The sequence below is a fragment of the Rhamphochromis sp. 'chilingali' genome, assembly GCF_963969265.1.
Source record: "Rhamphochromis sp. 'chilingali' genome assembly, chromosome: 2".
NCBI classification, from domain to species: Eukaryota; Metazoa; Chordata; class Actinopteri; order Cichliformes; family Cichlidae; genus Rhamphochromis; species Rhamphochromis sp. 'chilingali'.
This window is the reverse complement of record NC_137930.1, coordinates 32,383,882-32,400,049: the sequence shown is the minus strand read 5'-3', so window position 1 is coordinate 32,400,049 and position 16,168 is coordinate 32,383,882. Positions and strand designations below refer to the sequence as shown.

Below are 16,168 nucleotides of genomic sequence, written 5' to 3'. Positions count from 1 at the left end.
TGCTAAATGTTTTCTATGGTCAAGCAATTCCTGTAGGCTGTAGGTGCAATGTATAGGTGGCCAAGAACGTTTGTCAAAATCTTGATATTAAAAATGTATGGTATTTTTAAAAATGTAAAATCTCCCCAAAAATATGTTAGTGCGCCATGGGTTAATATGTGGAAATTTATATGAAAACATGTTATTCATTCAAGTAAAAATGAATCTATAATGCAGTGTGCAAAAGAAAATTAGGGTCAGAATACTTACTAAAGCAGTTGATGTCAGTATAAGAATGGAGCTATGTCTGAAGAAAGGGCAACCATAAATTAGTAACCCAGAGCAGATGCAATGGACATTAAAAATTCAGCTGGTCATTTCTTTCTTAAACACACAAAGGCTTTAAAAGGCCACCGGGGTCATGCAGAGGGAGAAGATGTGAGTTAAATACCACTGCATTTTCAATGCAAATTATTGAAAATGCAGTGGTATTTAAGAATTCTGGTATTTTGGGGTGACACGTTTTCTGTAACATATTAAGCAAAAATAAAACAATAATAATATTAATAATTTTGCATGTAAACTGAGATAAAGGAGTTTAGTCCTGAAAGTTCTGGAAAGGGGTCAGTCAGCCACAAAATAACAATTTTTAAATTCAGCACCATGGACAGCATCATTCAGCAGTTTGCATAGATCCTCTGTATGGGAATGTATTAGAGCTGCCTTTGCAACGTGCCCATTCTCTCATAGTTATGCACATATGTATAGGATACTTGTGTTTCTTAGCTTCGTATCACAAACTTAATAAGCACCCTAGAAATAATCTCAAGCATAATTCAAACAACTAAAGCAAAGTGCTAACCAACAACCATTTCTGAATAGTCCAAAACTCACATACATGAAACACGAATACTAAAGTTCATTCCATTTAGTTATTATCTAGCAGTGCAAACTATAGTGTAAACTGGCTTTCATAAGTAATAATAGTAAAAAAAAAATCATACCACCAAAGCATGATCGTGACGACATTGGACGAGCTCCTGAATCGTTCTCTCACCAGAAGAGGGCATTCCGATTCTGCCTGACAAAGTTGCTTTGACATGTAGACGTGATTAACAACAGCGTCATGCTGCATTTCAAACCGAGCAACAACGAGAATCAAAGGTTTACAAAAAGGTGGATATTTGAAGATTTGACTATCTGGTGATACCCGCTGACAGCGTTTACAACGACTTGGGGATATCCTCGCCTTACTTTCCTGCGCGCTATGCGCGGATCGTACTGAGCATCTCTGAGAACAGAGACGCAGAGGTTTATTAGGAATCTGGGGGCTGGCTGAGTCTACTGGAACATTATACTCATTTTTTTTGCACACCGTCACTATAATTGTGAAGTTTTTTTGTTTGTTTTTTTTACCTGGATATTCGCAAAATCTGCATGTGTAAGACTGACATGACTTACTCGGATGTGGCTTCGCTATTATCTGCACCTAATGCAGTACTCTTTCTGGCTGTTACTTGAAAAAGAGAGTGATCCTTTGCAGCGAAGGGATGGATAAGGAATTCTGAACCCGGATTTTTATCCCTTTATTTCGGAGTTGGAAGTAAATGACATTCGCCCCGGCTGATTTGCACGGTTAGAGATGCAGAACTAAACCGGATAGTGCACCCAGGTCCGGGAGAGTAAAGGGCAGGTGCGCTTTGGAATCGGCGGCTGCGCGGAGAGACAGGGCTAGTGGATTAGAACGATACCTGACTGTGGAGAGCGCGTCATGCGGACTCGGATGTCGCGCACTAGAAGCCGTTAAAACCTGTAGGCTGGAGCTAACAGATAAGCGGATATGGGTAAGTTTGTTTATGCCTCAATCCTTTCGATAGCGTAAGTTAATGTGAAATACACTCATTTTTCTCCTTCCTCTTAATACAGACCACAATTATCTTCTTCTTTTATTCCGGAATAAACCTGCTCTGAATCTGATGTTTAAAAACGCATGCCTTTTCAAATGCAGCGTGTTAACATCCAATAAGCGTTATGGTGCCGTTCATTAAGTGGTTCGTGAAGCTTGTGGAATGTGGTTGAAACCCGTGCTGTTGCCTGTTAGTCGCAGAGCTGCAGTGTGCTTTTCCTCCATTTCCTGACGGTGTGGCTTATTACAGACTAATAATAGTTAATTCGTATTTTTCAACACTGTACGATAACAGATTCGGTGCAGTAATCAGAACAAAGTAATTAAACATGTTTGCCCAAGTGATGACTGTCCATTGTTTTCCTTACTAGTTAGAGTGGCTGGCTCATTGACATGGACCGGAATGCTAATCACGCTAAATGTTGGAAGACAGTCAACTTTATAAAGCGTGGTCCTGCATAATCATTTTTGTCTGATCTGTATGCATGGAGCCCATTGTCCAGTCGCAGTCACTGTTCCCCAAAACTCTTCTAATCAGAGTCCATCCGGTCTTGCTGACTTTTCCTTGCAAACCATTCAGATAACCGGTATTGTGAACCTGCCATGAAGAGGGAATCTCCAAATTGGGCATATGGCTGTATGTCTATGTATCAGTAGCCTACTATGTATTTGAGTGTGTGTGTGTGTGTGTGTGTGTGTGTGTGTGTGTGTGTGTGTGTGTGTGTGTGTGAGAGAGAGAGAGAGAGAGAGAGAGAGAGAGAGAGAGAGTTGTCTCCCCCTCTTCACTAAGGCACAGTCATATATGTTTCTGCATCTTGTTCTCACTTCTGATTAGAATTTACCATTTTCCCTGTTCTTTTTCCCCTTACGCCTGCGCACAGTTACAAGCTCATAAACCATACCCACCACCCACTCTTTCCTATTCCATTTGTCCATTTCTTGGAATTTAACAGTTAGATTTTTGCATTCTTTTCCACCCCACTACAATTCCTCAAATGCCATTAGTGCATTTCCTCTGTCTGATGTTATTATCGGAAGCAGGCAAAGTCCATATTCTTAACTAACATACAGATGAAAAAGATTACTGGTGAGGCTGTTCCATTAATTGTGAGTCCACATGATATATCAACCCACAGTAGGGTACTGCACCACATCGATATATTCTACAAGAGCACACAAAGGCTGCAGGAGCTCAGAGGCATTGTGCATTAGATGTACTGATGTACTAATTGAATAAATCTGTTTTATTTCCTTTTTTGTTCATTTAATAATGAATTTCAGAAATTCAGAAATTCTTGTACAAAGTGTCAACCACATAGCATGCTTTTGCCCACTATTATTTGATGATTGCATGGCGCTGTAGTCTCACTCATCCACCAGTCTAGCTGACTGGGATGCTCTTCATTAACAGCATGCAATGTACTTATGTTTCATGGACCATCTCATTAGAGATCTACTTTTGGAAAGGGAACAGTGGGGTAGGGACAGCTAAAAGCCACCGCTTGAGATGGAATTGCATGGGTTTAAGATAGGTTAAGGAGCTCTAGATAACCTTTTGCATATGGTTATCTAGAGTTCCATTAACAAAAAGAAAAAAAAAGAAAAAAAGACAGCTGTCCTTATAAACAAGAAATACAATTGTTTAGCTGTTAGTTTGTGTAATATTTTAGTCTATGATTTCAAGTTCCAAGTAGTAATCTAGTGTAGCAACAGATGCCATTTGTTGGACCTATGCACTTCAGGTGAACCAGGTAAACAGAGAGGCTAAACAGGCCCTTGAGGGCAGCAGTTCTTTAAAAAGGAAAAAGGAAAAAATTCAATGCCAGAATGGACTTTTGATCTGACATCTAGTATCAATATCAATACCTGTTTATGGTAGGCATTGGTTGACTACAGCTTGAGATAGTTCTTGTGCTTAGAACTGTAGACAATTGTCACACAAAGTCAGCCATGATTGTTTTGTTTCACAAGCCAAATTTGAAACAGAAATGAAAAGAAAGTTACAGACCCCATGTGGTTCAGTCTGATTGTTTATGAAGATGGCACTTAAAACAGCTGCTGCACATCGTTTCAACTGGAAAAGAGAGAAAAAAATGTTTTGATGTGAGAATGGAAGTCTACAGAGCTAAGTTCTCCAAGGTACATCAAACAGAGAACAAAGAACTATTATAGATGATATTAAGGAAGCTAAATTAGTGCAAAAAGGTATATTTTCTACTGCTGGATTAGGTTAATAGTAACAAATAACAAGCATGTTAAGGAACCTTACTGGAGTAATGGGTTGAAAATATGATGTGTGGAGCTTGGTTTTTTTGGGGTTTTTTTTTTTCCTTCTTTGGTTGTCAATTAAGCTATACAAGCTATGTTAAGATGACATAAAAGATGATAGAAAGCACAGTGTTATATGAGGCTAGAGGCAAATTTGTATTGAACTTAATACAGAAATTGTATTACTAGTTTTTGCTGCCCTCAAAATATCACTGCAACCACAAGAATTTTGGTTACATGCCGTTACTTGCAGCAATCTGTTGTGTTGTTACAGTAACCATAATGAAAAGCACTTTAGGGAGTTCGGAGAGGAATTTGATATGGCCAGAGACTTATTCCACTGCACTGCAGTGAGTAGAGTGCACTGATTACTTATTCTCTGACTACCTTCATGGAACTATTGCCACCAAGGGAAATCAGGAATCAGACAAGGGGCAAAAACAAAACATTGTTTCTCTCTCTCTCTTTCTCCTTCTCTCTCTCTCTCTTTTGGTCTATTTGTCTCAGTATATACGCATATCTATGTGTGCTTGTTTGCACACGGTATTCTTGACGATACTCCCCCCAGTGCTTTTCTACTTGGTTTCTAACAAACACAAGGCAGGCTTACAAGGACACAATGTTTTCCAACAACTGTTAAAATGAGTCCAACTTGGCAGGCCTTGCTATCATCTCAAAGATAATTGGAGACTAATAGGATGGCTTAGGCTGATTTGGGGACGTCCTTCCTTATGTTTTAGGCTACTCCCCAGTCTCTGTGCACAGTCAAAACTTAGTCTGGTTGCAGTTTTGTCAATGACAGGCAGCAAATAGCAATGAACCACTTGTGTGCACTCAAAGTGCACCAGTTAGTGAGTCCATTTGCCAAGTTATTAAGCTACATTTGGTTTTATTTTAGGTCAGCAGTAAAGTGCACTTACTCTCTCTATGTGTTAGGGTTGAGAGGCAGAAATAGCTATCTTCTCGTGCTGAGGACAGCAGGGCTGTCTGCTACATAAGTAAGCATTACACACATGCCTTTGGACAAACTTTAACTGCGACATATCCATCTCCATTAGATTTTGAGATAAAACTGCCCAGAGTGATGGAGAAAAATGACAAGCGCAGATCTATATATTATAAAGAACAATAAACTCTGTCCAAGAACAATGTTCATCATAAATGGTGACTCTCAACACAAGCAAGAAAAAAAAAGAAAAGAAAACATGGCTAGGAAGTGAAAATGGAAATCAAGCAGGGAAGTGAGAAGAGCTGAGAGGATGATTTTGACCACATACATAAAATGGATGGCACATTATAAATACATTCTTATGGTGCTGAGGGTTCAAGGGCATGTGAAACCAGCATATTTTAAACACAATGGAATATAAAGGAGAAATTGTTCATCTTGATGCAGCAGAAGAACAGTAATATTGAGGGGAACATCAGGTTAGATGTAAAAGAAACACCAATCCTTTGAGTGACACCTGAACGGGTGACTTGTGCTCCTTTGTGAATATGATTAGATGAGTAGTGGGGAAGGAGATGACTTACAGAGGCATTAGAGCATAGAGCTCTCATTAAACCACATACAGTGTCAGTAAGGGGAAAAGGGTGTTGTGTGAGGCAGCTTTAGTCTTTAAGAGATGACTCTTCTAATAAAGTAAACATATTATGCACACGAGAGAGGAAAACAGTGGGGGTTGCTTCTTTATGCTTAAATGCAAAATTTAGAAAACATAGATTCAATAACCTCCGAGTCTAAAGTGTTGTCTATTAAAATACCTTTGAATGCACATGAAACATCACACATGAGTATTCTTGTACATCAGTACTTGTCTATTTACTTTACCAGTCTTTTTTTCTGTTTGCCTCTGAGGCATGACAGTAATGACAAATGAAAGTTGCATTCACAAATGTTGAAGCGAAAACCAAATCGTCTGCATTTAGAAATACTGCATATTGTGATCATCGTCTTTCTCTCTCTGCAATATTTATGTTTAAATATCACAATAGTAAGATCCAAGATGAAGAAACATGATTGATGTATGTGCTAGTATAATCAATAGCCAGCACAAATTATCTGCAGTGTTCTATGGTTCCCTCCATCTGTAAGAAACGATGAAAGATTCTTCTGAAAACAAACAATAAGTGTGTCTCTATCCATCACACTCTTAGACACAGACAAATACACATACCATACCCATATGGGATCGGCAGATGCTTGGCAAAGAGCAAAATAGCTATGTTAGATACCATATGCTACATGATGCCTCTCAGCCACTTTATGTCAGGCACTCATTTATGACAAATCCAGTTATGATTACAAAAAACACCCCTACAAAATTTAAATCACCAACACACCAAAGCTATCCCCAAAGTCTTCCATGTTTTAACATATCTCTGCCATATAGACATATTCTACATTTTAAAACCACCCACAACTTCCGTTTTGACATAATAACCTCTTTCATTGTGATAATTGTTATCAAGTCCACACTTGATGATCTTGCCTTGAGTAACACAAAGAAGTGAATTCCCTCATACTACCTCCCCAAAGAGAAAATCAATGTATCTTAACAACAGATCATTATTGGCTCTGTAAAGGGGAATGTTTGTACTGGAAAGAACTCGGTCACATCACAGAACAAGGAGTGATATCACAGGGACTTAATCCTTTTTTTCACTTTTGAACTAGTTTTTAAAACAAAAAATGTAACCCCAAAACCAAGAATTCTGTGCATTCACAACACCCGACTCTTTAAAAACTAACAATTCTATGCATCATTCACATGCGGGCCATGACATTCTCCACCCATACATTTGGATTTCAGGTGGTTGTTTTCTACACCCGAGGTGAGCTGTGTGTTCCCATGGAGTTTATTCAGATTTTTATATTTGGACCTGTGGAAAGCAGAAGTGATGATTCACACAAAATCTGTACTGCACTGTTTGGTTAAAAATGAAATGTCTGGAGTTTAAATTGAAATGCCTCCAGGATTGCATACACAACCATAAGCTCTTGAATGTTAATTTGTTCTTTGCGGGCTCCCTTTCATGACTTATCTGTTCCTGCATTTAGTACAATGACTGCTTATAGGACAATGGAATATAAATGCAGATAAAGATATGATTGTGTAAAGTTTCTTCTCTCAACATTGATTTTCAGTGGGTATTCACTGTAAACTTGCAGAGGCAATGACATCAAAACTAACTGATGTCAACTTTGCTATATAAGTAAATAACATTTCTTTATATCACTTATTGATGATGGAATCCCTAACAAAAGTAGATTTTAAGGCAGTGCATTCTTAAATTATTCTTTGGTTGAAAGGTTACATTTTTTCCTTTTCTCTTCTCTATGTGTTTTTCAGATTTTAATCTCATAGTAAAAGCTAAGATAATAATCCTGAAAATAGATTGCTATTCCCTTATAGCTCATAAATTATGGTGCTTTGTTAGGAAGGTGCTGCTGTTCTAAAACCAGCATATTGCAAAGATATGCATCCTCTATTCAGTTGTCTAGGAACACGATGATGCAAGGTGGGGGTCCATTAAAATAATTGTTGATTTGAGATTGTGTACCACGGTGATATTGTTGTATCATAAAATCCAGATTTGCACATCCACATTCAGCCCTGAATCTCCTATTGTACCACACCCAAAAGGTGTATTCTACTGGATTATAATTTGCTGATTGGAAAGGCCATTGAAATCCATTTAACTCACTGTCAGCCATTGAAGTGAAATGACTTTTGGTCATGACATGGTCCACACTATTAAGCTGCAAGTAGTCAGTAGATGATAGAAAATTGCAGCCATAAACGAATGTACACGGTCAGCAACAATACACAGGCAAGCTGTGGCATTTACGTGATAAATAACTGGTAGTAATGGGCCCAAAATGTGCTACGAAAATATTTCCTACATCATTGGAGAAGGTTAAAGGGTTGAGTCGAATATCCACTAATCCAAAAGTCAGTGGTCGGGTTCCTCCAGTCTGCATATTGTAATGTCCGTAGGCAAAATTCGTAAACCCCAAACTTGCACATTTTTTATCAGCTATGCACATATTTGGTAGGAAAATTACAATGCATATCAAGTAATCAAGTGTTGCCGATTAGTAGCATGTGGCAGCAATTTACCCTCTTGAAATCTATGGAAGCAGTAAGAGCATACTTTTCCCCACTGCATGTAGTCTGCACAGCATTTAGGCTTTTAAAGAAATAACATTTAGTGTAATTGTTCATCTGAGGTTGTTTTTGCATAATTGTAAATCAGATGAGTGACTAAGAAAATGGATCCTTCATCCTTAACAGCACTTATGCTTTGTCCTGACTTTCTTGTTTGGTGAAGTTGGTTTTAAGCTTTTCAAATATGTTTGCTGTACTGTGAGGGACTTTTCCTTCAGATGCATCCACAACAATTCCTGTGTTTATTATGGAGGTCAAAAAGTTCAGTTTTTGTATTAGTATACTGACTTCATAAGTAAAAATAGTCATCCAAATGTATAAGTGCAGGTACAGCACTCGATGTTTACCTGAGGACACTTCATCAGAAGTTGCTGCTAAAACTGCTAAGATTGTGGCCCCTGTTTGTGGGTAAAAAGCCTTGTCTGGGTGTGAATAAATCCATTTTCTGTTCACTCATACAAAAAAAAATGTATTTGTTTATAAAATTAATTAAAAAATATGGCTTAAATGTTTTTGAATTTGTATTAAATCTTTTCTTTATAACCCCCCCCCTTCTTTTTTTCTTTTTTCTTTTCCATTTTGTTTTATCCCTCTCCCTTCCCTCACTATAGGCTCTGCTCTGCGGCGCCGCTGGCTAGTGGTCCAACTCCTGATGCAGGTGTGGCTGGCAGCAAATCCATCTCTAAGTGAGCGCCAGTGCCCCAAGAGTTGTCGCTGTGATGGAAAAATTGTTTACTGTGAGTCAAGCGCCTTTCGTGATGTCCCCAAGAACCTCTCAGGAGGCTGTGAGGGCCTTTCTTTACGATACAACAGCCTCGCCAGTCTTCGTGCAGGCCAGTTTGTAGGACTCAACCACCTCATCTGGCTCTATTTGGACCATAATTACATTGCATCTGTGGATGCAATGGCCTTCCAGGGGGTCCGCAGACTTAAAGAACTGATCCTGAGTTCCAATAAGATCACATCACTCCACAACACCACATTCCACCCTGTCCCTAATTTGCGTAATTTGGACCTTTCGTATAATAAACTGCAAGCCTTGCAACCTGGACAATTCCAGGGCCTACGGAAGCTTCTCAGCCTTCACATACGCTCAAACTCTCTTAAAATTATTCCAATGCGTCTGTTCCAAGATTGCAGAAATCTCGAGTTCCTAGATTTGGGCTACAACCGTCTGCGCAGTATCACTCGAAATGCATTTTCTGGCCTGGTCAAACTCACTGAGCTGCATCTGGAGCATAACCAGTTCTCAAAGATCAATTTTTCTCACTTTCCTCGCCTCTACAATCTGCGGGCTCTTTACCTGCAGTGGAATCGGATTCGCTCTATGAACCAGGGCCTGACCTGGACCTGGGTCTCCATCCAGAAACTGGATCTGTCGGGGAATGAGCTGACAGAAGTAGATGCTGCAGTTTACCAATGCTTACCCAATCTGCAAACACTCAACTTGGATTCCAACAAGCTGACCAATGTTTCCCAGGAGGTAGTTGATGCCTGGATCTCTTTGACTATGATTAGCTTAGCTGGGAATGTATGGGATTGTGGCCCTGCCATCTGCCCATTGGTGGCCTGGTTGAGAAACTTTAGAGGGGCAAAGGAAACCACCATGATTTGCGCCTCCCCGAAGAAAGCCCAGGGTGAAAAAGTGATGGATGCAGTTGAAGCTTTTGGTGTTTGTAAATCAAACCAAGCAACACCACTTACAGTGAGTATTCCTCCAAACCCATCTAGTGTCCCTGCCCAAACTGAGCATCGCCCAGCTATCCTTGCTTCACCCACTGATTCTGGAAAGAGAGGTGAGGGATCTCTTAGGGGTCCTACATCTTCAGCAGTTACTCCACCTGTAGCACTACCCCCAGAGCAAGACTTGGAGCCTGTGTCTTTCCACAAGATTGTGGCTGGAAGTGTTGCCCTTTTTCTTTCTGTTGCGATGATCCTGTTAGTAATATATGTATCATGGAAGCGCTATCCTAGCAGTGTCAAGCAACTGCAGGAGCATTCGGCAGCAGCTCGCAAACGTCGCAAGAAAACTAGAGAGACGGAGCGCACACTGAGCTCTCCCCTGCAGGAGTACTATGTGGACTACAAGCCCACCAATTCTGAGGCCATGGATGTGCTTGTCAATGGGACCGGACCCTGCACCTATACCATTTCAGGCTCTCGAGAATGCGAGGTATGACCCACACCACCGCCACTACTCCTAAAATAAAACTCGGTCCACAATGATGCGACCAGAGGTAATTATTTGCATTGCTTTAATAAAAATTAGTCTTGTACTTGATTACTTAACCTTACCCAGTAGGTTTGGTAAATACTGTATTCCCATGGAATATTACTGAATGAAAAGAGATGGCTTCAGCATCACTGTGTGTATAAGAAGATATCTCTTGCTTTCACATGGTTGTTTGTGTATTTGCTTAAGCCATAATCTCTGCTGAGGTGCAAATGTTTGTTTTGCCACAGAATGGTACAGAAATACAGATAAATGAGACTGATTACATACCCTGTTCCTCGTAATCTTGAGATTAAGCTACGCTGTTTGTGGTTAGACATTTGTACATATTTAGATAGTTGTTTGCTTGCATATCACAGACTTTCTGCTTTGTGTGTTTGCTCTACCATTATTCGGTTTTTGATGAGAAGCATTGTGAATAGAGAATAGCTGAATGGTGGGAAGATTCACTTATGGACACCGGGTGTGAATGCTAATAGAGACTCTTGTCACTGAAGAGAGCTTTCCTTGAGTTGGTGACTTCACATTTTTGTATGACTTGAGAAGTTGGTAGAAAATACTTAATCTTATTGTCCCCAAAGAGAACTTCTGTTTTCCACCTTCCTTTCTTATTGAGTTGTTGTTGAAGTTACTCACTTGTTTACTCCCTTGCTTAATTGATTAGTCATGCATAAACCATATGCATACTTCACACTTCAGTTAACACAGGCAATGAAAAAAAAATGACACATGCAAACACACACACAAACACACACACACAAAAAACCAGCCTTTGATAGTTCCAACAGGAGTGAGAATCCTTTGAATTTTCTTTTACACAGGCAAGTGAATTTCTTAAAAACAGTATTTACAGACTATAATAGTATGGGAATGCTGGTTGTCTCCTTTTGCTTGTAGCTTCAACACTCTTGAGTACCTAACACATGGTATCATTCTTGGTTAAACTTTTTTTTATTTCTCTTCAGAAGCAAAGCTTCCTTTGAAATATGCAGTATTTTTAAAGACTGTTTAACCAGGGCATTTTTAACATATGGTTAAGGATGGGTGTCAGGGTGATCTTGTGCAGGAGATAGCTTAATTCTTTACGCTGTGACATTATTAGCCCTTTTTTTCTTTTTCTTGGCACTTCCATTGAAATATATTTTTACTCAGTGGGTTGCAGGTTGTGTCTGATTTAATAACTCTATACAGAGTTTTCAACTTTGAGTAAATGGACTTGAACATCCACATTCTTTTCATTTATTTTACTGATTATCTGGCTTCCCTGGATGCAGGTCACTTGGTAACATGTAATTCTTGCAAGTAGTTCTCGGTGGTTTGATTACAAGAAGAGCAGCTGCCATGTTGTTGCTGTCCCTGACCTCCCCTTGACACATTTCATTCTATAATCCTGATTTATATTGACTTTGACCTGATTATTTTTTAATTTATTATATCTTATTACATTTATTTATTTGAATTGCATTATTTTGCGGTTTCAACCCAAACTGAAATACTCAGTTTAAAGAGTTAACATTTATTATAGAGTTGTTTTGGATCTCATGTAGTTTGGTTTTATTGTTGCTGCTTTGTGTAATTTAAATAGTAGTTACTTAAAAAAATATTAACTATATGTCAAAATTGTTCAATAAAAATTGATTTAGAACATGCAGATAAATATCTCATTCAAGCTGGGTATGTGAAGAGGTAGCATATGTAACAGTATAGACTCCTTGTTGTGATAATTTCCAGTGTTTACTGGTGCATTTATTTAATTATATTCCATTCAAACCTTAGTCAGTGCCTATTGCTGCGGCATTCTAGACTCTCCTAATTAACTTGCCACACCTATAGGGAATAGTTACTGTCAAATTATACCATTTTGGCCTCAGGCTTTTTCAGCTTTTTTAGCTGCAGCTATATTCCTTAAAATATTTTGAACTGTTTGTTTAAACAATTTTAAGCTATACTTAAAATGCCTTCCCTTCAGCCTTATCTATTTGGGCTATCTTAGAACATTGTTAAGTGGAGACAGAAACTATCAGTCAGCCATCCACAAAGTCCTAAGTTCATCTCAGAATGTGCTCCAATCTTGTTTCTACATTTCGTTGCCTTTGCATAGACATAAATCACTTGTCAGAACACAGCAGCACAGCTGCACTCTGCCCACCTTGCAGCCTCAATTCCTCTTTTCTGGCTTGAGGATATAGCAATTCATGTCTGTTCATCCTTCCTGTGTGGGGGCATTCCTTATTCCTCCTGTTTTATTCTTAACATTTCTGTTATATAGTTGATTCTATTCCATCACTATATAGTAACCAAGGACCTCTTCACATGATTGTCCTTTATCATTTTCCAGGTCCACTTGACACGAATTGGAGCTTAGGAGCTTTTTTAGTGAATTGCCTGAAGATGGTGCAACAGCATTTTTCCAACATACTTTGAGCACCTCCATTCTAGCTGCACTCTGAGAATGTATATAAAAATGGATAATGTCTTAACATAAAAAAATCAATATGAAAGTGCCTTAAAGTGCTAATAAGAGGTTCGATATCATATTACTCTATTAGAGTTCCATGCTATCATTCTATGTACTTCTCACTTGATTGATCATTTAAGTAAAAATTCCCAGATGAGTATGGTATTCATTAACGCAGTGTGTTTATTTTGTAAAACAGAATAGAGGATGAAGCACAGTATGGTTTAGGGCACAGGTGTCGAACTCCATGCAAGCTTTTTTTCAGCGCTGTGGTATTTGCCCGCAAACAATACCTTTCAGCTAGCTAAAACAGAATATTATGCTATCACCGAGCAACATGGCTAATGCCTTTCACACAGCTTTGTCTCAACTCCAAAGAGCCACAGAAGTAAAAGCTCATAATAATAATTGAAACAATCTTTGAAAAAATGACTTACCAAGCATGGCAAACAACTCAAATATGTAGAGCAAAATGTTCTGAAACGGCTTCACTTCAGCTTCGATTGGAGCCGTGCTGGGGGCGGAGTCTGTGAATTTACTCTGTTGGTGTCATAGCCCCTGTAGGAGTTCAGAGTTAAGAGGTCAAGAGTTAATGTTTCCATTGTAACACCTCCAGATTTGACAGAGAAACACTCATTTTTAACACTCGATTTTAACTACTATCATTTTACACCTCAGAGTTACATTAAAAGAATGTGACTCTGCTTAGAGTAAAATTAACTCTACTTTTGCAAGAAGACTATTAACACCAAAACATTTAACACTTTTGAATTTGCTGTGTAGGGTGATATCTAAAACCTGCAGGACACCGGCCCTCGAGGCCTGGAGTTCGACACCCCTGGTTTAGGGCGTGATTGCGAAGTCACTACTGTTTGAGTATAGTATTATATAGTATCATGCATTGTATTCCAGGGTTCTCCATCAGATTCACTGGTAGCTTATCATATTTAGTAGTCATCATGAGTATGGCATCTCCAAACCAATAGGTTTACAGACCATACGTGATGGATTACGTCCATGGCAGCACTAACCTTGGCAGTGGCTCACTCTTCTTTTAGTGTCTAACATGATTGCCTTTTAACTTCAATCAAGATCTGGCCAGTTTTTTCTGCATTGCTGACCCATCGAAAATCACAAATAAACAACATATATGTACATTTTTTGCACGGTACACAAAGTTGTTCTTAGATACAGATTTTGATTATACCACCAGCACACCTCATGCGTTACCTTTCTTAGCAATTTCTGAAACTAATTCCTGCTAGCAGGAGTGCTACATGCCCTTTTGACTCACCCTCCTCATCCCTTCTTCTGATACTTCTAGTGACCTTTTCCAAACTACAGTCACCCACTTACTATAATGTCACCCTGGCTGATTGTCACTGCATTACTATTCTGTTTTGCCCAGACATATTTGACAATTAAAAAAAATACAAATTAAAAAAATTATATGATATCTACTTCTTTACTTTATCTACTATGATATTTACTTCTTTTGAAAATATTTAAAATCTATTTATTAATAATTATTATCAGTTGTTTTAAACAATCGGTTAAGTAAAAGAAAATTAATAATCTGACATCCATTTAGTCATTAAGAACACATCATAATTCATACAACAACTGTGATAAAGTACAAAAAAATCCAACCAAACAACCAAACAACCAAACAAAAAAAATATAGTCCAGACCTGAGGAATAGTGAAGCACAACCATATCCATCATTCAATCATTTTTTAGCTGCTTTTCAATTTAGGGTTACAGGGGGCTGGAGCCTATACCAGCTGTCATTGGCCTAAACTTGGAGTACACCCTGGACAAGTCCTCAGCCTCTTACAGGGCAACTATCTAACATCTGTAGCCAATTATATAGGATTAACTGAGAGTTAAATCAATAGTAGACACATGTTAATTATATGCACTGGATTCTCGAACTTTATAATAATCACTGTAATATGGTTATAATATTTTTATAGCTGGTTTCCTGTGGAATATTTGGGTCTTAAAGAGCATACTAAAAAGCTGCAAAATTAAATGTCTTTTTTCTTTAGAATATGTCAACATTTCAGAGGTTAAAGTCCTAATAGATCCTGCACTGAAATGGAAGAAGTACCTTCCCTGTTTTCTTTCCCTCTCTTGTCAGTCCGAGGTCATGGTGTCAGATTGTTAATTGCTCAGAAAAAAATCAACACAAACACTGGGAGGCTAGCCAAGGGCAAGTGAGCTATCTGTGATTCAGTGGGGAGGCTGAACTTCTCAATGCTAGTGTCTTCAGTCTACAATTAGCCATGTGGGAGACTTCAAACATGCACTGCGCGTGAGAGAACATCTCTCTCATCCACTAATCCTGTCTGTTTCACACTCTGGTTCCATGCTGCTGCTTTCTCCGCTGCTGTTTGATCCATGCTTAATGAGGGTGTTAGATCACCAATACAGCAATTACATTACCTGGAAAAGAGGCAAGCCACTTTTCTTTTCCTCACAATTTTTACAAAGCAACCCAAGTGCATCATTAATGCTAAGCTTCCTGATACATTGCCTTTGTTATCTTTTCTTCTTTTTGTGAAACTCATCAAAAAATCTTTTACAATTTGGATCTGATGTACTTGCTCTGTGCCCTCTTGCACGGCAATTATTATTATTTTCCTCCTACTGGTCTGTTCACTTTCAAAGCCATTTATCATAGCAGAGCTCATTTGTTTTACAGTAGTCTCTTGCATGTTTTACCAGCTCCTCTGCTATTGACGCCACCATCCCCCACACCATCACCTCACTCCGCTGTGGTTGAAAAATGGCCTGCTTTATAAAGTCCAGCCAATTTACTTAGAAGAGAACAAGTAATATCACATCCCAAAATTACCAATGTTTATTTTCAGTTACATCAATTTAAAAAATTGTTTCTAAAGTTTGTAACTATTATCCAATACATGCACATACTGTTTCTTAGCCCAAAACATGCAATGTCGATAACTATTCATATTAAAGAAACAGTTCAGTTGCTACAGAAATGCAGCAATTAACATAATATTATAAATTGTATTTATAATATTGTAAAACGCTTTGAAAACACTTTTTCTCCCTTTTTCCATATTTACCCGTTTGAACCATTTCATGCTGTAGTTTCTAAGACCTCTACATTAACAAGATCAATC

General features: G+C 38.6%; 1 protein-coding gene across 2 annotated transcripts in view; it reads left to right on the top strand.

Annotated features, from left to right (window-relative positions):
• Positions 1-1,697: 1,697 nt before the first annotated feature.
• Positions 1,698-16,168, top strand: part of LOC308391386 (leucine-rich repeat transmembrane neuronal protein 4) — a gene marked incomplete at its 3' end in the record, with an annotated part of 105,257 nt that continues 90,786 nt past the window's right edge. The window contains exons 1-2 of one of the 2 annotated variants that reach the window (XM_080874010.1): positions 1,698-1,823; positions 8,937-10,498. In XM_080874010.1, coding sequence (XP_080730136.1) covers positions 1,820-1,823; positions 8,937-10,498 — 1,566 coding nt within the window. In that variant the 5' untranslated portion in view covers positions 1,698-1,819. Of the gene's footprint in view, positions 1,824-8,936; positions 10,505-16,168 lie in introns of those variants that run through there. The other variant, XM_080874011.1, reaches the window with a different exon arrangement.